The sequence below is a fragment of the Schistocerca cancellata genome, chromosome 7 (assembly GCF_023864275.1).
Source record: "Schistocerca cancellata isolate TAMUIC-IGC-003103 chromosome 7, iqSchCanc2.1, whole genome shotgun sequence".
NCBI lineage: Eukaryota > Metazoa > Arthropoda > Insecta > Orthoptera > Acrididae > Schistocerca > Schistocerca cancellata.
In genome coordinates, this window is record NC_064632.1 from 443,147,643 (window position 1) to 443,168,630 (window position 20,988).

General features: G+C 40.6%; 1 protein-coding gene across 1 annotated transcript in view; it reads left to right on the forward strand.

Annotated features, from left to right (window-relative positions):
* Positions 1-20,988, forward strand: part of LOC126092820 (uncharacterized) — a gene marked incomplete at its 5' end in the record, with an annotated part of 410,598 nt that overhangs the window by 27,342 nt on the left and 362,268 nt on the right. Inside the window, one exon of the mRNA XM_049908549.1 lies at positions 3,747-3,825. Within this exon, the coding sequence (XP_049764506.1) occupies positions 3,747-3,825 (79 nt within the window). The remainder of the gene's footprint in view (positions 1-3,746; positions 3,826-20,988) is intronic.

Consider the following 20,988-nt stretch of genomic DNA (forward strand, 5'->3'; position numbering starts at 1 on the left):
ATCCACTTCTCGGTCGAAAACTACAGTATGACGAGGAAAAGGATGACGTTTTTGACAACCTACGGCACCGGGGTATTCAGAACTACTCGACGGACATGACATAGCTACAACCCTAATTAACATAATCTCACTACTTTTGAGTTCAGTGTGACCGCAATTTTTGCTCTGATGTACCGAACCACTAAGGATCTTTCAAAACCAGTCGATGAAGCTTGAACGTGATTCGAAGCAGCAGAGATCTCTTACGCTACTTCAATGATCCTGTTGCACGCCTTCCTCTGGATGATCACAGAAGGTTGTGCCGTTGACACGTGCATGAATATAAAAGAAAAGGGTCCCTCCAAGACCCCAATTCGGCAAAACCTGCGGTGGCACCTATATTTACAGAGAGAAACTGCGAAATACTCCAAGGTCTGCGTGCAGGCAGGCAACTGGCATCGGAGGAGTGTGAAGTACTTGCCTACCTGCAGGCGCCTTGGGCTACTTCAAGTGAGTTCTCCATGTAGGTACATTTTTGAAATTCTCAGTAGGTGATGGGCGGATGCCACCAAGTGTTTTGCCGAATTGGGCTCTTAGAGGGGCCGTCTGCCGTATCATTCCCGCTTGTGTAAATGTTGCACCCCTGTGTGATCACAGCACAGGACGGCATGAAATAAGACCACTGAAAAAGAATAAAGACCTTTTACTGCTTTGGATCATGTTCAGATTCGTCGAATGGTTTTGAACGTTCCCTAGTGGCTCAACTCGGTACACCAGGACAAAAATTACGATCGGGTGACACACCGAAGTGCTGAGATCACGTTCAGTGTGGTTGCTGCCCATTGAAGTCCGTCGAGATGGGTTGAATTGATCAGCAGGTGTGTACAGTGCCAAAGGTTGACGAGAACGTCCTACTTTTGCTCATCGCACTTCGAACTGTCATTTTCAACCACGAAATGTGTGGGAATCAATGCTCCAGTGAAAGGGTCGATTTCACTGGGTCCTTTCTGACACTCCTTACAGGCTTTTCCTCCCAATTCCGAGTTGCGGTGTGTATGAAATGTTTTCCTCGGACACTCACAAGTAAACCGAGTGATTTCAACGTGGAGCGTGGCGCTTCTGACCTCTATCGCAGAGACTTCAAAAGAAAGGTAAAATATGGGTAAGAGGGTCTGTGATGTGCTTCCTATCTTTGACACATTCACGATAGTTTTGCTCTGAATTGTGGTGAAATCTAGTGCAAATGTGACATCATTAACCCTCTACACACGTCACATGAACTTGGGAGCCGTGGCCTTCTTTTCGCAAGTGTCGACACGTTGCTGTCTGAAGCGTCGTAGAGCCCGAGGATAACGTCACATGGCGCCATGTCTTTGCACCACTACAGAAAAAAGGATGAAGGCATCTTTGAGCCATCAAACTTTTGTGACGGAATGGGACGCATTTACGCGGTTTAGAAAAAGTGCTCTTAAATCTTTTGCGCGGTGTAGTAACGGAAGACAGACAGTGAGAATAACTTTTTACTCCAGCAGCGTGACATCTTACAGCTACAGAGCTTCCAGTAACTGACAGTTGCTATCACATGCAGCCCTTCTACGGTCTTGCGTACGCTGTTATGCTATCTGCAGGTAGAGGTATCAAGATCTACTAACCTCGAACATGCATTAAAATGTGGTATAAGCCCGAATGGTTTGTTAATAGCACTCTGTGCGGAAGAAAAATATGACGATTTTTAAACTCTGTGGACGAACATCCACGCAAAAAAGCTAGCATAGTATGCTAGTTCTACGTTGTAATACAAAATCGCACTTCCCTAATGTTGAGCAGTTTCTTTAAAAGGAAGTGATAAGATCACTATGCATTAATATTAAGAATTGACATCTCCGTATAGACTGTCAATGTGTACGCTGTGTATAATTATACAGTATTTCTTGCTGACTCAGCAGTGGGATGTCTAACACAGTGTAAAACTATACAGAAGATACTGCTGTAGTTTCGTTTAACATGCAGGTTTGCATCACATGCACATTCATGATGTGACAACCGCCGCCAAAGCACTTGATCCATTAGAACATAAAAAATGGTAAAAACGGAAAAAAGGACAGATGCCGAAAAATCCCAAAAAATACGGAAACTAAGAGGTAATACAGGATATTGTTATTTATACAGGGAGAACAGTCGAAATTTGAGGCGTAAGCACTAGATCAAAGTGCCGATAGCGCGGTATGCTCCAGTCGTACCTATATGATAGTTGCAGTTGATCAGTATTTTGTAAATTATCTCCTTCTCGCATCTTCAGCGTATCTGCGAAGATTTGACAGCCGTTGTTAAAGTGCATTCTGTGTTATTAACATAAGAGCAGGTGTGGATTTCACTCCCTACCATCCAGTTGTGGTATAGATTCACCATCCAGCCATAGTATCTAACAAAAAATATTCTTCTAAAATGCCTACCTTGAAAAAGTCATGTAATCTTGCTTTGCTAGCTATCAAAAGCCTACCCTTACATAAACACTGAAACCAATAGCTTGTGGTAGATTTGAAGTGTGTTGTAATATTAGTTAGCACATAATAGGCAGATATGTTGTCTTAAGCTATCTTAAATACAGCTTTATGCTTACAGGATCTAGCTTTATGACCACCTAACAAAGATGATGCTCATTTATATTTTTATCGTATGTTGGTAAAACAGAATAATGATGAAGCTACGCTGTATACCGAACAGGGATGTGTATCATTGACGCTGATTTAGATTTCATCAGAGAATTTTAAAGATGATCACAGAAAATAATCGAGTCCCCAAAACGTCGATATTTTTAAGATCGATGTTAAATGATAAATTTACAGAACGCCATAAGAAATTAACATACAAGGAAGGTAAGGAATTCAGCCAAAACTTTCCAAAAAATGAACCACCCAGTCAGTTCAAAACAAAACCATACGTATCACAAATGTTCTTACTGTTACCTAAACTGCTGTTGTTTAGAATAGTTAGACATAATTTGTTTTTCAATTATAAACTTCACTTCCGAGGTAAACATGGTTTTGACAAAAAAAAGTTTCAGACGGAAAATGAATGTGTACACATTTCTAGAATATCCGTCACATTTACATAATAATTGACTATGTACCTACCAAATTTGTGTTTCATGTACAGAAAACTAAGCTCTACCTGCTGATTGTCGCGTTTATTGTATGGAGATAACTATTCAGCAGTCAGTATAATCTTTAAATACAGAACTCACCATTCCAAAAGTGGATACGGTTGATTCCTAAACGCGATGCATTGTCGCCTACAGCTCAGCCACCTCCCACACAGCGGTGTATTGCGGGTTGCCGGCGCCCCGCAACACTAGCGGGGCAGACAAGTGCAGCAGTTAGCTCATAGCTGATAAAGAAAATCCTCAAAACTAAAAAGGTGTAGGCCAAAAGGAGGGGGGCCAGAATTGTGACAAAAGCTGTGGCAAGTACACCAAAAAGAAAGGAAGTTGAAGAGATTGATTATGATTCTGACTCTCTTTGAAGATCTCGTAGCATGGATGATGTCGATCTCTTTGGAGAAAGCATACGAGATCTTATCGCACGCGAAGATGGAGAATTTATATCTTGGTTAAATTTCGGGGAGCAAAGAGAAATTCATACAGCTACAGATATTTCTGCACCATACAAATTTACTGGAAAATGCCATAAAAGTTATGGCTCTAGAATCTGTAGACAAAGACAAAATACTCGGTAATTTAATGAAAAAGACATTTCTGTTTTTATAAGAGTGATGTGAGAGGGGAGTTGTCAATTCCTCATGATGGTGTAGAAAATATCAAACGAGAAAGTCTCTTTGTGTTGAACGGTACTGTTCATGTTCAAGCAAGAAAAAAAAAAGAAAAAGACACTGATTTTCTTTAGTGTATCTCCTGTTTTTGTATTAGTACTAATATTTCAAGTATTGCTATAATCAGCTCCTATACCTGCTCGGATAGCCCTGGATCGAATCAGCCCGGAAGATTAACGTACGGTGGTTGGTGTGGTGGTCTGTCTAGATGTGGCTTATAGGCGGTTTCTCGCCTTTCACTAGGTGAATACCGGGTTGGTACCGAGTTAAAGTCTGAGTTATATGATTCGCAGATATTTAGCAGACTTAAGCTTACGCTGTGATATGCGTATAACACTACACGTATACAGTAATGGCATTCGGGCACTCCATAAAATAGCCATGACAATTCCGTTAATAAACACGCCGACCCTATATTGATGCGAGACAAAGGAACAAGAAAAAGAGGAAGAACTGTAAGCGGATTCTACAGATTGCAAGTTCACTTTATAGTACTTAAAATAGGATATGCAAATAAAGAGATTTTTGTAACTGAATCTGACGCACATTTCATGCCAGAAATACCGTAGATCCCCCTCCCCCCCACCCCGCCCCGCCAGAAAAATCCCAATCACACATATGTATCTTTATGTGTGTTCTCGGTCTCATTTTTCAGACCCCACCTTCTATCTTCAGTATACATATGAATATCACATACATCATATCTTCGACAAGCCGTAACGTATTTAAGTATTTCAATCCAGAAAATGATAAACTCTTATTTTTTAATTCTACGTACGTAATTTCAAATACAGTGCATTTTAAAGCAGTTTATACTGCCTAATATTCACAATTTTTCCTAAAAGTTACTTTTTTTCTTTTAAAAACATAGACAAATTTTGTGATTTTATATCATATTTAGGTCACCTTATACTCTATCTAATACTGTACTTATGAATCAATAAATACAGAAATGTATAACATTAAATACGCTACGAAGTCGAGTCTATAGACTGCAAAAATATCATTGCTTAGAGAAGTTGTGTTGTGTTGTTGACGTAGATCATAATCTGTTTTTTGAACTCTGTCAGAAAATACCGATGTGGCTACACAGCTCAAATATTTAAGGCAGCTTATTTACTTTGGATAAAAAAGTACCGATTATGTGATCCCATGCTTCTAACGGATCTTATTTTAAAACCGAAACATGGCATTACAGATGATAACTAAGTTGTGAATCTACGTCACTTTCGTTCCAGTCTGCGAATTATTCTTTTCTTGTGCTACTTTGTAATGTTCACTCTATTAATCAAAATTGGTTTCACTGTTATTCCGCGTTGCCCACTCTACTTCATACAACGAAAGCATGAACTGAACGAACAATAAACGCATTAGACCATACGTACATATACGAAAATCAATGTTATTGCTTTAGTTTGCGAAAAAGATATTGATCTCCCTCGTCCGTGGGAACGTTTGAGAATTTGCAAATGGATTTCACTGGTGTGTGTGCCACATTCAGAAAAAGATTCGTTTGAATGACAAAACTATTAACAGTGGTAACAATTAGCCTCATTCTTTTCCTCTTTCTTCGCGAAATCAAAGGTAAATTTTTAACATCAGTGTTACAATTTTTTCAGACCCTTCAGTATCGATATTGTAACATAAATGTTTAAACTCGAACATTCCTACGCTAAAATAATGTCAGTGAGCAGAAGATTGACACAGAACTAGACGCGACAGAATAATGTAGTTATTTCCAACCCTCCTTGCCTATCTTCACTTTGGACTATCACTGGCTAAGTACGCCTTTCTATTAATTGTTCTGTTTCAACTTTACTGTTAGTATAAAATATAGAATTGATTTTATATAACAGCAAGTGCATGCTACTACATTTCCGTTCTGAAAGGGAACGTCAAGGCATGTTCAACAATGAAAGCCGCGCGGGATTAGCCGAGCGGTCTCAGGCGTTGCGGCCACGGACTGTATGGTTGGTCCCGGCGGAGGTTCGAGTCCTCCTTCTGGCATGAGTGTGTGTGTTTGTCCTTAGGATAATTTAGGTTAAGTAGTGTGTAAGCTTAGGGACTGATTACCTTAGTAGTTAAGTCCCATAAGATTTCACACACATTTGAACATTTCTTCAACAATGAAAAAATACCTTTCCGTGTTATGTATTAAGTGCTAGAGTCAGTATTATTTGCGGGTTATTATTGGGATTCAGTTTCACAAACAGTAGCACCGGATAATCAGGACTAATGGGGACCCGCCATTGAATTGACAGAAAACTTATAATCCGAAATCGACATGTTCCTAACCGGAAACTGTTATTTGATGTATTTACAAAATATGCTACATGCCACGTTTGATAGCAGAGTGCACAAACTTGTGCGTTACTCGCAGGGAAGTTAAAGATTGTTTTCAAATTTGCACTATTTCGTATCAGTTACTTTCAGTTGACTTTTGGTAAATAATCGTCCACTTCAATTCCGATTTTGTTTATCATTCACCTTTTTCTTGGCGGTAATTTTCAGTTCCGTAAGGGTGAAAATGTCAGCATAGCCGAACTAATTTTGCATTGAATGCTGTAATATCAGATGAACACCTATGAGTGCTTGGTTGTGTGTGAAGACGGTTTCGCCGATGGCCTCGGCTTAGCTCTCTCCTTCTACGAACTCACTTTATAATGAGATCACAAAAGTCATGGGACAACGATGTGCAAGTATACAGAAGGCGGTAGTATGGCGTACACAAGGTATAAAAAGGCAGTGCGTTGGTGGTGCTGCTATTTATACTCAGATGATTCATGTGAAAAGGTTTCCGACGTGGTGATGGCTGCTGGACGGCAATTAAAAGATTTTGAACGTGGAATGGTAGCTGGAGCTAGACGTTCCATGGTTCTAGTTCCATTCCGCGTTCAAAATTTGATAGTTCCCGTTTTGCGGCCATAATGACGCCGGGAACCGTTTCACATGAAGCACCAGAGTACAAATGACAGCTCCACTAATACACTGCCCTTTTATACCTTGTGTTCACTATACTACCGCCTTCTGTATACGTGCATATTGCTATCCCATTACTTTCATCACCTCAGTGTATAATATGAAGAAAATTAATTTTACACATTTTTTTTTAGGAGATCTATATTGTTTCCTGGCAAGAAAATTAAATTATTTAACTACTAATTATGAAAGGGTTGTGATTTATGACCTACTTACATTTTTCTATATTTTCACGCGTCAATTGAGACTTTTATAGGAATTAAATGCCCACCTACAGATTTCAATTGATAAAATGTAAGCTCACCAATTACACAACTCATTACCTTCCTTGTTATACACTGCACATTGTCTGCCTAACTTGCTGCAAGGTTGAGTGAGAGATCATGAGTGCTATAACTTAACCATAAAGAAAACAACTAAGAAAAATAAAAATAAAAAAATATTAAAAATTCAAAACATAATAAAAGAAATAAAACAGTATAAAATAACCACCCTAAACTCCTCTGCTACCATCCCTATGATAATAAATAGACTATTAAAGTACTGTAGGCCAGTGCTGATGCCTACTGTTGTACTATTTTCTTCTGCTGAGCTGCTTCACGATTAACCATTGCACCAGTGTAGCGTTCTGGAACTACTACACCATTAAATTAGTCCTATTACTAGAACTATTATTTATTATACTCTACAAATTATCTTGACACGACCTTTGGCACGCAATATTCAATACAGACGAAAACTTTGTCTGCGAAGTTATCACGTCCAGTGTTAAATATCCTCCAGAGACTAAGTCTGTGTGGTGTACTGAGATACCACACAAGAAGGGTTTGCGACAATTGGTACCAGAAGTACTGTGGACGTCCGTCCGCAGCAGGAACGTCACTGGACGCAAACCAATCACGATGGCCGCGGGAATCACACCTCGTGGACCGGCAGCCCCACCAGGAAGAGAGACGCGCGCTTACAGAACCGTGCACGAGCAGAAGTTGTTGCAAATTGTAAGTCAGTCAGAGTCTTGCTAGGGAGTTACTGAAGAAAGTTCGTCGTGTTTAGAAGTCGTTGAATTAGACAGAAACATTGGGCGATAGAGTTCGAGCCTCGACTATAATTAAGGTGAGATGGCCAATAATCTCTTCAGTGCAGATGCACACTAGACTCGGTGAAATGCCGCGAATAACGTAGTGTGTCGATAAGTTGAAAATTTGTGTCTGACGGGAGGCGTGGTAGGTTAATCTGTGCGGCTGCAGTGACCATTGTGTCTGGATGGCTTAGTGGTCAGAGCGTTTGCCTAGTAAGCTGCAGACCTGAGTTCGAATTCCGGTCTGGCTCTAATTTTCAACTTTCCCCAGTGATTTCACTCTATTTCCGCTCGCAGCTAAAGTCTGTAATTCCTTTGTGTCTTAATATATTCTACCATGCATTAGTGATACTTTCATTATGTGTGTACTGCCCTACAACCCGCGTATCCGTCCAACCTGGACAACTTTATCGATCTTTTTCAGCGGCAGCGGAATTTTCATCGAAGCGGACGCCCTTGGCCCACAACAGACTATAAATGTGATGCAACACTATGGCTGTGGTTATTCCAATTACAATTCTGTTTACCAATACGGGGTATTCCAGTATAGCGTCTTTCGGTAATCCACGACAGCAGATGGAAACATTGTAACTGTGACTGCTACTCGATCCGGAGTAGAATCACAAGTGCAACCCTTGGGCCGCAATAATAACATAGCGCCGATTGTTGCTTTTGGAGACTCTTGCCTCTTGGCTCTCCTGGATGCATTATGTCATCAGAATCTCTGACTGACGTCAGTGGTGGGTGCAGAAAGTATTCCATCAGCTGTAGATAACCTCTGTGAACAGCCACAGAGCTTGTGCTGCTCATGGCGCGCCTGTCGGGCGTGCAACCAGGCACACAGGAGCACTGGGAGGGACGTCTATGTGGCAGGGCTAGCCAGAGGACTCAACACACAATATCTGTAGAGGTAGCATGTTAAACTAAAAGCAAAATAAACATTCAGTTGCAAAAGTCGGATTCGGAACAGTACTACACACATGCTGAATAGGACAATTTGTAACTGGTGAATCATGATTTTAATATTATGCGTTTCAGGACAACGTATTATCAAACATCTGTGAAACAGGGTATACATAGTCATATAATAAGAGCAAGAGCAGTGACATGGCGCATCACAAAAACGTCCATAAGTTAAAAGTAAAAGATACATACCACGTACATCTAGTTGTTCAGATAAACTGAAGTTATATGTTACGTACATAATTGTCGGCAGACAGATTGTTAGAGCGATAACAGCAACACAAAAAATTCTACCGGTAGGCGGCGAAAGTGTGCCCTCAGCTACACAGCGTCAAATGTGCTACAGTTTTTAAAAATACATGAAGTAATATAACCAGCAACATCCAAACCACTGTATAAAATACATACAAAATTAACTGGTGGCTTATAAGCATCAATATAGGTGACACAAAGGTCTTTAAACAATTTTATTTAAGTAAAATAACAAATAATTTTAAAAACTTGACAGGTATTTACAATAGACCAAAGACCGTTTTGATGCAAAACTCCACGCTAGTCTATCCCTTCAAGCCTCTTCATCTCTGAATAAACTTGGTCTGTACTACTTTTATACCCCACACTTCCTACCACAAATTGACGATTCCTTGATGGCTCACGATGTGTCCTGTCAACTGATCCCTTCTTTTAATCAAATTGTACAATAAATTTCTTTGTTCCCTTTTCGTTTCAGTACCTCGTCATTAGACCTACCCACTTAAACTTCAGCGTTTTTCTGTAATAACACGATTCAAAAGCTTCCTTTCCCTTCTTATCTGAAGTGGCCATCGTCAAAAATGGCTCTGAAGACTATGGGACTTAACTTCTGAGGTTATCAGTCCCCTAGAACTTAGAACTACTTAAACCTAACTAACCTAAAGACATCACACACATCCATGCCCGAGGCAGTATTCGAACCTGCGACCGTAGCGGACGCGCGGTTCCAGACTGTAGCGCCTAGAACCGCTCGGCCACTCCGGCCGGCGCCCATAGTCAACGGTTCATTTCCGTGGAAAGCTACACGCAATAAAAATACATACAGAATAGACTTTATAACCATTAAATTTATATTTAGATATTAATGAATTCCTCCTCTTCACAAATGTTTTCTTGTTATTGCCAGTCTACATTTTATATACTCTACTTCGGCCATCATATATTACTTTTCTACCTTAATAGCAGAATTCGTCAACCGCCTTCAGTGACTCATTTCCTAATCTAATTCATTCAGAAACGCCAGATTTGATTCGACAAAATGGCACTATTCATATTTTAGTTTGGTTGATGTTCATCGTATAATCTCTTTTCAAAATACTTATCATTCTGTTCAACTGAACTTCCAAGCGCATCTCTGGCAGTGTCAAATGAAAACGTCAGAGTTTTTATTTCATCTTCCAGAAATTTATTCCCTTCTCAAATTTTTTCTTTGGTTTCCTTTAGTGCTTGCTGAACATAAAGGACAAATAACATGGGTGGGGGGAGTGCAATTCAGTATATCGTATACTAAATAATTCCCGAAAGCATCTAATCAGTAGCACAAAACTCGGTGTCGCATTAACTAGACAGAATTTCTCTTGTAGCAAGAAGCGAATACGATCCAATGTCGCGTTTTTCGTGCGCATCGTTTTGTGCGCTGCGAAGTGAACGCCTGCACCAGAGACCTGTTGACATCCCCGCAGATCGCACTTGTCGTGCTGGTTGCCTGCCGTCACGGTGCGCCTGCCTGGTCACTCGCTAGTTCTTCCAATTCACTTTGGACGCTGATCACTTACACAGACAGGAGGAGAATCCGAATCACATCGATAAACTTTTAGTAGCTCATCAGCGTTGTGTGTGCACGCGCACGCGCGTGCGGGCGTGCGCGTGTGCGCGTGTGCGCGTGTGCGCGTGTGCGCGTGTGCGCGTGTGCGCGTGTGCGCGTGGTGCACAGTACATAGTGTATCAGTATCATTTCTTCTACATCTATACTGTGCAAACACTGATGTGCATGGCAGACGTTACGTCCTGCTTGATCAGTTATTAGTGTGTTTTTTCCCGTTCCAGTCACTTATCGACTGCAGGGAGAATGACACTTTAGTGCCTCCGTGCATGCTGTAAATAATGTAATCTTGTACGGCAGAACAGTACTGACAGGGGGTAGCTATTTTCGTGGGCACTAATTGTATAGGAAACTAGTTAATCTTAGCAACCTAACGTTGACAAGAGGTAACGCTGTTCACATGCAGTGTCCTAGCGTCCGTCCTACGTATCCACTCATCGATATTACGCTCGATTACATGTACCTGTTTAAATTTTTACTTGGAACGCACGGCGTGTAGGTTGTCGTATCCGATTTGTACCGTATCAAGGCAAAACACACAGAAGTTTTATTAGACCACCAACTTGATGTCTGGATAATGATGTCTCAGCACAGTGACAGCACGTAGTTCCGGCTCTCTGAATCAAAGGCTGTAATGAAAATTAATAACGAGGGGGCTAAGGCTCTGATACTACCGAACAAGAAATCCAGTTTAAAGTTCAGGGATGCAACAGCTTTACTTAAACGGAATAAATTAGAGGAAAAAGCTGTAAACCGCTCGTAACTGGTATACAATAAATGTGCGACTACAGAGTCGAACATTATATTGATCATACAGTTAAGATTGTTGAAACAGTTCACAAATATTATTAACGAAAATAATTTGAATACTGTTTTTGATATCTTGCTATTGAGAGTATCTGCCATAATGGTTGTCAATTAAATCAGAATTTAGACATGAAAGAATGTTAATAAAAGAAAATCGTCTACACCTCACTCCATTACATCATATCAGCTCAATTAAACTTTATTACTAAGTGAAAACTATGTTCCTCAGAGCCAGTGGCGTCACGCTTACCTCACGATCCCTACGGGTGAGATATGTATGGTTATGTAGTGCCATAATTTAAAGCTGGTTTTTAAAACTACGTAACTAGGCTTTCTCGGGATATCTTCCGACTATGCGGAAGGCAAAGGTCCCGAGTTCGAGTCTCGGGCCGACACACAGTTTTAATCTGCCAGGAAGTTTTATGCTCAAGGATCTTCCATTTCAGTTTTTTCAGCGTCTGTGTCATTAGTGCTGTCGTCCTCGTAGGTGTTTAATACCCCCGTTAGTCCTATTTGGTACGGGTCCTACACATTTCAGTAGTTTTCTGGGTTGGATCGCACGAGTGATCTGTAAGCAATCTCCTTTGTAGACGATAGCATTTTCGCTATATTCTGTCAATAGACCGGTCAGCCATCTGTTTTACCCAGGAATGACTCATACTCTCATTTCATATCCCTACAAGGTGATACACCCAGATATTTGTATAAGTTGACCGATCCCAGCTGTGATTAATTGCTATTATGGTTATCGATGGTGCAGTGCCATAGTCATACAGTATTTTCTGAAACAATACACAGCCATTTCATCGCATATTATTGTATTTTTCTTCTGTGCATTCTAGATTGCGGTTTTACACCATTATCGAGTAAACCATTAACACACCATACCTGGTAAAGTCAGCCAAAGACAGGTAAACAAAACTAGCACTTTAATAGTGCCAGATATGACGTGTTAATGGTCCAAGAACTTCTAGCATTGTTCCCAGATAATGCTAAGAGCCAAGCCTAGATTATACAGAAGAAAATAAAGTAATATACAGTCAAATGGCGGTGTATTCTTTCAAAAAATGATATTATAGTCATAAAATACTATATTTATTCTATTTGTGAAGTGCACAATTTTACATTTTAAAGATTTAAATCAAACTGCCAATCTATGCGTCACTTTGTAATCTTAACAACTTGTGACTAAATATTTATGTATCTTCTTTCAGGTAGTTCATCATTATTAACAACTTAATCATATGCCCGAATTCTGAGGTTACTATTAATATTGTCTTTAAGGTCGTTAACATACAGCATGAAAAGCATGGGCCCCAAAACACTTCCCTGGGCACACCCAATATTACTTCTACATCTGTCGATGATTCTTTAACCAAGATAACTTGGTGCGCCCTCCCTACCAAAAACTCCTCAATCGTCAGAAATATCGCTTGATACCCCATACGATCACACTTTTGATAATATGCATAGATGTGGTAGTAAGACAAATGGTTTATGGAAGTCGAGGAAAACTGCGTGGATTCGAGGCTTTGAATATGTCATACGCGAAATTGCAAATTGAGTTTCATGTACTTGTTGTTTTCGAAATGCATATTGGTTGGTATCGAGGAGGTTATTCTGTTCAAAATACCTCATTATGGCTGAGCTCAGAACTTTCTATCACTGTCCTTCACAAGGCCCAGGATTTCTCTACTTTTCTCGTAATGGTCAGTATGTGAGACGGATGTTGCAGGGAGCAGTGTGTTTGTTGACTCAGTCTGATGACATTGAGCTACAAGAAGGTCAAGGGAAGTGATTTACAGAACTACCATTCGGTAAGCTTGGCATGTATATGTTGTAGAATGTTTCAATACACTATATTCCCAGCTCAAACTTAATGACGTATCTCGATCAGTATGCTCTCCTCCATGCCACCCGGGAACTATGGTCTTCGAACACAACCCGTGCTTTTGTCAGATGAAGACCCGAAAGTCTCGATCAAGGGAGTCAGGTAAATGAGGTATTTCATTACTTTCAATTTTTTGACTTCCGAAACGCTTTTTATTCATTGAAACAACTGCTGTTACTTCCGAAAGTACTGTCGTATATTATCTGAAGCAAAATTTCGAGTGGACTGGCGATTTATTAGTAGGGATTCCTTATCTTGGGTAGAAAAAAAAATGGTTCAAATGGCTCTGAGCACTATGGGACTCAACTTCTGAGGTCATTAGTCCCCTAGAACTTAGAACTACTTAAACCTAACTAACCTAAGGACATCACAAACATCCATGCCCGAGGCAGGATTCGACCCTGCGACCGTAGCGGTCTTGCGGTTCCAGACTGTAGCGCCTTTAACCGCACGGCCACTTCGGCCGGCTTGGGTAGAAAATCATTGACACATGTAGAAGTAACCTCGGGCGTGCCTCAGGGAAGTGTATTGTAATCTTTATCTGTTTATGTTATATATTTACTCGTGTGACTGTAGACCGCTACAGCAGTAACTTTAGACTGTTTGTAGACGACGTAGTTATATGTAATTAAGTTTTGTCTGCCAGGAGCTGTGCAAATATACACACATTTTTGAAAAGATATCAAAGTGGTGCAATTATTGCTAACTTCCTTTAGATCTTCAGAAATACAAATTTATGAACTTCACAAAACAGAGAAATGTATGTATATGAGTCACAATTTGAATCAGTGAACTCATATAAATACATGGGAGGAACACCATGTAAGAATATGAAACGGAACGATCACATAGTCTGAGTCGTAGCAAAATTAGGTGGTACACTTCGATTTATTGGTAGAATACTGGGAAAAAGCAATCAGTCTTACAAAACAGTCGTGTGATATTTACTAGAATATTGCTCAATTGTGTGGGATCCATACCGTATAGGACTAACAGTGGATAGTGAACATATACAGACAAGGGCAATACAGATGGTCACAGGTTTCTTTGATCCGTGGGAGAGCGTCACGGAGATGTTGAAAAACTATACTGGCAGGCACTGAAGATAGACGTGAACTATTCAGTGACAGCCTGCTTACAGTTTCAAGAACCTGCTCGAAGCGAGGAATCTAGGAGTATGCTGTAGCCCCCCTACGTATAGCCCTTGTAGGGGTCGTGTAGACAATATTAGACAAGATATTTAAGATAATTCTCATTTATTGTTCCATCTCAGTTGCACACTTTTTTAATTCGATTAAATGATTCGATCACATTGGATCATCATCAGATCTAAGTAATTACATCAGCAACCCGTCTTGTCCACTCAGTACAAGCTATACACTCGTATACAGTCACTGAATTCTCTCAAGACGTTTACGTCGACTGTAGTGAAAAGAATTGACTAATTGCAACACCCATAGTAGTGGCATTTAAGTGGACATTCTTCCCACGCTCCACAAGTGAACGGTACGGAAACAAAACGTAATAGTGGTACAGTGTGCTTTCGCTCCCTGCGTAATGTTCCGAATGACGCCGTCCGTGATGCATATCGTCTTTCTCCTGACGCTCCCACTGCATTTCTGTAATGCTGTCACACTGACCAAACAAAGACTAGTCGAATCGTGTGGCTCTTCTTCTAATGGCATCTCTTGCAATAATCCAGCCTGGTAAGGCTGTCAGAGTGACAATACTGAAAAGTGGTCTTGTAAGCGAGCTCATTGGTAGCTGAAATACACTTCCTCAGTAAATTTCAATCTGACATCTACCTCCCCGCAGACGATTAACGTGGTAGATGATAAGATTAAAACTGTATGGGATGTTGTGAAAAGAAAGGCAGAACAACCAGTCAGTGCTCAAGATATCACCACAGTTAAAATGAATAAAAATGGGATAATTAACAAACTGCGAGTATTTTTAAAAATCACTGTCTAAAGTAACAAAGAAATGGGGTTAAACGATTCAGTGGAAGAAACAAGACAATATATTTAAAAGTTATTTCACAAACTGCAGATGATTTTAAACAAAGGGCAACCACAACTAAAATACTTGTACATAATTAACATAACTTCCAGACAGTTACATCCAGATGGTAAAATGGGTAAAAGTGATGAACGTATATATGAACTACAAGTAACCGATAGTGTGAGCCTACGAGAACGTCAATAAATACAGCTACGAGTCCAGTTGATGAAAGAACTTTCATTCCGCTATATGTTCATCAATTTTACCCATTTTAACAGTTGGATTATTTCAGAGAACTTCTGTCGTGTAGACGTAACACCAAAATCCTTCAGTACAATTAATACAACCATAAACGTTCTCACAAACAAAAACTTATAAGGTGTTGATGGAATTTGAAAGAGAATTGAAAAGAAAGCTCTGAGGGTATCTTCCAGTTTAATAAGTAATATCATTAATGAAAGGTGCAATGCATCATTGGTACAGGGAATTATTCCAGACAGATTAAAAAGCCATTGTTAACCTTCCTATAAGAAAGATGAGAAGAAAGAAATAAGTATCTTCCAGTTTTCTTACTGTCATCCTTCTGCAAAACATAACAAAAATTACGTGATCAACAGCTGTGTCACCTATGAATAGAAACAATTTTCTCAGCACATAATACTTTGGGTTTCAGAAAGGTTGCTCAACTAAGGATATTATTTGAATCATGAATTGGAAAACGGAGTTAACTCCCAGTTCTTCTGAAATCGAGTTAGTGGTAGTATGGCATTTTGTAACAAAAGCTAGATAATTCTGTGAAAAAAGGAGCAGATCCCGTAATTATACTTGAGGTATTCATCCTGCGTAATTTTGCTTTCGTTTGAAAACCGTTATAAGTTTTTCACAGATAGGAAAGTATAATCTGAAAAACCAAAGAAGTTTCTCCTAGACAACGCCTATTCTGTAGAAGAATGACATTACTCTAACTTGTTAAAGGTGATGGATAACAATTACTAACTCTTATCTGTATTTTTTAAGCCTTATAAATGTTTAGCATGTAGCCATATTTAAAAATTGAGTTGCAATGCGTATGTAGAATGACTCGTTCCACATGATTAAGATTTATCGTGCAAATGGTCCATGGAACCTGAAACTCATTGACAAGAACCACCTTTACCACATTTCATAAGTGCCAGCAGTCTAAAACATCCAACAGTCCGTGCCAAAAACGAGTCCACAAGGACGTGTACCAATTAATAGAAAGAAGCTCCAAGGTACTAGGAAAATAATGAAATATACTCCAGATGAAGCGTCTGATTTTTATGTTGCTATTTTGGAATGGCCGACAACCTCAGAGGACATTGAGTAAAATATTGCAGTGTGTATCGTAACTGCAGTATTCATATACACTCCTGGAAATGGAAAAAAGAACACATTGACACCGGTGTGTCAGACCCACCATACTTGCTCCGGACACTGCGAGAGGGCTGTACAAGCAATGATCACACGCACGGCACAGCGGACACACCAGGAACAGCGGTGTTGGCCGTCGAATGGCGCTAGCTGCGCAGCATTTGTGCACCGCCGCCGTCAGTGTCAGCCAGTTTGCCGTGGCATACGGAGCTCCATCGCAGTCTTTAACACTGGTAGCATGCCGCGACAGCGTGGACGTGAACCGTATGTGCAGTTGACGGACTTTGAGCGAGGGCGTATAGTGGGCATGCGGGAGGCCGGGTGGACGTACCGCCGAATTGCTCAATACGTGGGGCGTGAGGTCTCCACAGTACATCGATGTTGTCGCCAGTGGTCGGCGGAAGGTGCACGTGCCCGTCGACCTGGGACCGGACCGCAGCGACGCACGGATGCACGCCAAGACCGTAGGATCCTACGCAGTGCCGTAGGGGACCGCACCGCCACTTCCCAGCAAATTAGGGACACTGTTGCTCCTGGGGTATCGGCGAGGACCATTCGCAACCGTCTCCATGAAGCTGGGCTACGGTCCTGCACACCGTTAGGCCGTCTTCCGCTCACGCCCCAACATCGTGCAGCCCGCCTCCAGTGGTGTCGCGACAGGCGTGAATGGAGGGACGAATGGAGACGTGTCGTCTTCAGCGATGAGAGTCGCTTCTGCCTTGGTGCCAATGATGGTCGTATGCGTGTTTGGCGCCGTGCAGGTGAGCGCCACAATCAGGACTGCATACGACCGAGGCACACAGGGCCAACACCCGGCATCATGGTGTGGGGAGCGATCTCCTACACTGGCCGTACACCACTGGTGATCGTCGAGGGGACACTGAATAGTGCACGGTACATCCAAACCGTCATCGAACCCATCGTTCTACCATTCCTAGACCGGCAAGGGAACTTGCTGTTCCAACAGGACAATGCACGTCCGCATGTATCCCGTGCCACCCAACGTGCTCTAGAAGGTGTAAGTCAACTACCCTGGCCAGCAAGATCTCCGGATCTGTCCCCCATTGAGCATGTTTGGGACTGGATGAAGCGTCGTCTCACGCGGTCTGCACGTCCAGCACGAACGCTGGTCCAACTGAGGCGCCAGGTGGAAATGGCATGGCAAGCTGTTCCACAGGACTACATCCAGCATCTCTACGATCGTCTCCATGGGAGAATAGCAGCCTGCATTGCTGCGAAAGGTGGATATACACTGTACTAGTGCCGACATTGCGCATGCTCTGTTGCCTGTGTCTATGTGCCTGTGGTTCTGTCAGTGTGATCATGTGATGTATCTGACCCCAGGAATGTGTCAATAAAGTTTCCCCTTCCTGGGACAATGAATCACGGTGTTCTTATTTCAATTTCCAGGAGTGTATAATGTACCATATAAAATTATGTTTAAAAAGTGCGTAACGTGTTGTTTCGTACCCAAATAGTGTAATACTTTATATTTTGTCTTATTCATTGGAAGAAGCTGCTATGTCCACCCAACAAGCCGAAGGAAATATTTCACTCTTATATGAAAACATTTGTTTTTCTTGTATATTTTATAAAATATGTCTAAATGGTATGTAAATTTTTCTAGATAAAACATAAGTAGTATAATTAATTGCTAATGTGTCTTATTCATTAGAAGTAGGGGATATCTATCAAACAAACTGCAGGAAATTTGACACATTTTATTTGAAAATAGTTATTTTTATGCGCAGTCATTCGGTAGTCTGCTATCCTTAAAAAAGCATTTCAGGTTAAAACTGTTAATAAATATTAATAGAAACAGCTTCATCTCATTATCTCAGAAGTAGCTCACATTGTCTTAACCCCCTTCTCCAAATCACGATTCGTTTGCACGTTCGCACACAAAAAAATTACATGCTATAAACAATAAATCTTGCCAATTGGTACTTTTTCTGATCTGTCTATGTCGTCTGACTACGTAGATCATGTTACTCTGCGAGAAAAAACGTTTGTTTTATGGAACTGACAGCTTTACAAACAACTGGTTCGAATCGTATTTAACAAACAGTATGCAAAACATTCTGCTGAACAGTTCAAACTATGTTGTAAGTAGAAAAAATTCTATTAACTGGGTAAAAATGACGAAAGGATTCTCACAGGATTCCATTTTGAGCCCACTCCTCTTCCTTACACATGAGAAAGAACCTTCCCTTTTTATTTATTTAGTTTTTTTTCATGTATCACGTGGGCCAAAGCTACTTGTTCATGGAACGGTACATAGTTCATACACTGCTGATTAGAAAATTTATACAAATAATTCAAGAATTAATAAAACACGAAAAAGGGCATACTAATAAATAACAGACTAAAGAGAAGAATTATTAAACTTTGCGAGTAGCTCCTGTACAAAACAGGAGTGTGCCACAAATAAATTTTTACAAACTTGGATTTGAATACTTGGGTCTTATCACTCAGTTTCTTTCATTTCTTCTGGAAACCTGTTGAAAACAAAACATGGTGAATAGCGCGCATATTTTGCATATATTTCTGTAGATTTGTTTAGGAAGTGGTACCCAAGTGCACATAGTTTTTCCTTCTAGGGCTCACTGACTGAATACTGCAGTTCCTTATGAATGATCCAATATAGTCCACAACAAACCCCATATACAGAATTACGTCGAAGGTAGAATTAAAATTCCGAGCCACATGAACAAGGGCCTACATGAAGTTCACGAACTGACACCGCACATCAGTCTCATTGACGTTTTCTGGCTAAGAATGTTTTCGCTGAGAGAACAGAGTTGTCCTATATTATAACACCATACAAGATAATATGGTGAAGCAAAGTAAAACCGTCTTAGTGTTCCAGTGTCGGTGAAGAATATTCTAATAATAGATAGGAGCATTGCGTATCTGCACAATATCTTGAACGCGATATTCCCAATATAGCATCCCATGTACCCTCAGTTCTAAGGATTTAAAATGGCCGACTTTACTGTTTGACTATCACAGGACGAAAAATTTCGCTCTTACAAGTCTGCTGTGTCAGAAACAGTATGCATTGCCCTTTGTTACAGTTATGCGTTAGTCTAAGCCGAGAGAGCCAGATGCCTATCTTACCGACTATCGTATTAGCTACATAAAAAAAAGTGTGAAATCTTATGGGACTTAATGCTAACGTCATCAGTCCCTAAGCTTACACACTACTTAACCTAAATTATCCTAAGGGCTAACACACACACACGCCCATGCCCGAGGGAGGACTCGAACCTCCGCCAGGGCCAGCCGCACAGTCCATGACTATTCACGGGAATAGATGCAGGGTGGTAACAAGATCTTTCTCCAATGAAAAATAATTTTCCAGTATCGGAACCTAACCTGTAACCCTCTTTCTGGTATTACTTTATTTCTATTTCCAAATCTTTCAGGAAACCCCTTAGCAAAAACTTTACATACTGTTTTTGCGATACCAGTCTGGAACAGCATAAAGACAACTTTGACACCAATTGAACAGTGACCAATACATATTAATACCGACCTTGATTTTTTTCACTGGACCAAATAAATTTGTCTCACAACTTCACTGGTACAATTGGAAAGAGTCTCGTCTTGTCCAGTACCCTTGCTCGTTTGGCTCGTTGTCACGCCTTACAAGTCTCTAAAACCTTCCATATTCTCCTCTCCATATTTTAGAGATCTGCCAGCTCCATTAGCTTAGCGCAGCACTTATTCCCTCCAAAATGTGTAACTAAGGTGCACGTACCATACTAATTAGTTAACAAAATCTTCTGGCAGGCATTGCATCCAGTTTTCGTCAACTGGATTGCTTGTCCTGAATAGTATCCCAATCCTAATGAGGTAATATTGCCTGATAATGACTTCATTCTTCTCTTTCGATCTCTTATTCCTACCATCCTTCTCCAGTCCCCTGGAAATTTTAGGTAGGTTAACTCCAACAAAATTCTCGAGAGGCCACCGTTTTAGCTAACTGATTTCAAACTCATTCTTGCGAATTCCACTATCGTCTTTGATTTTTAATCTGGCGAGAGTAAGTGATAAAGTGTCTGCTATCAAATTATCCTTTCCAGTAATACGAACGATTCTGATCTTGCATTCCTGGATGGATCATTACACTAAACGACCATGCATAATCTTGGCAGCCATGAAAAACTGCGGTGTTCTGTGGTCACAATATACTGTCATGTAGCACCCAAA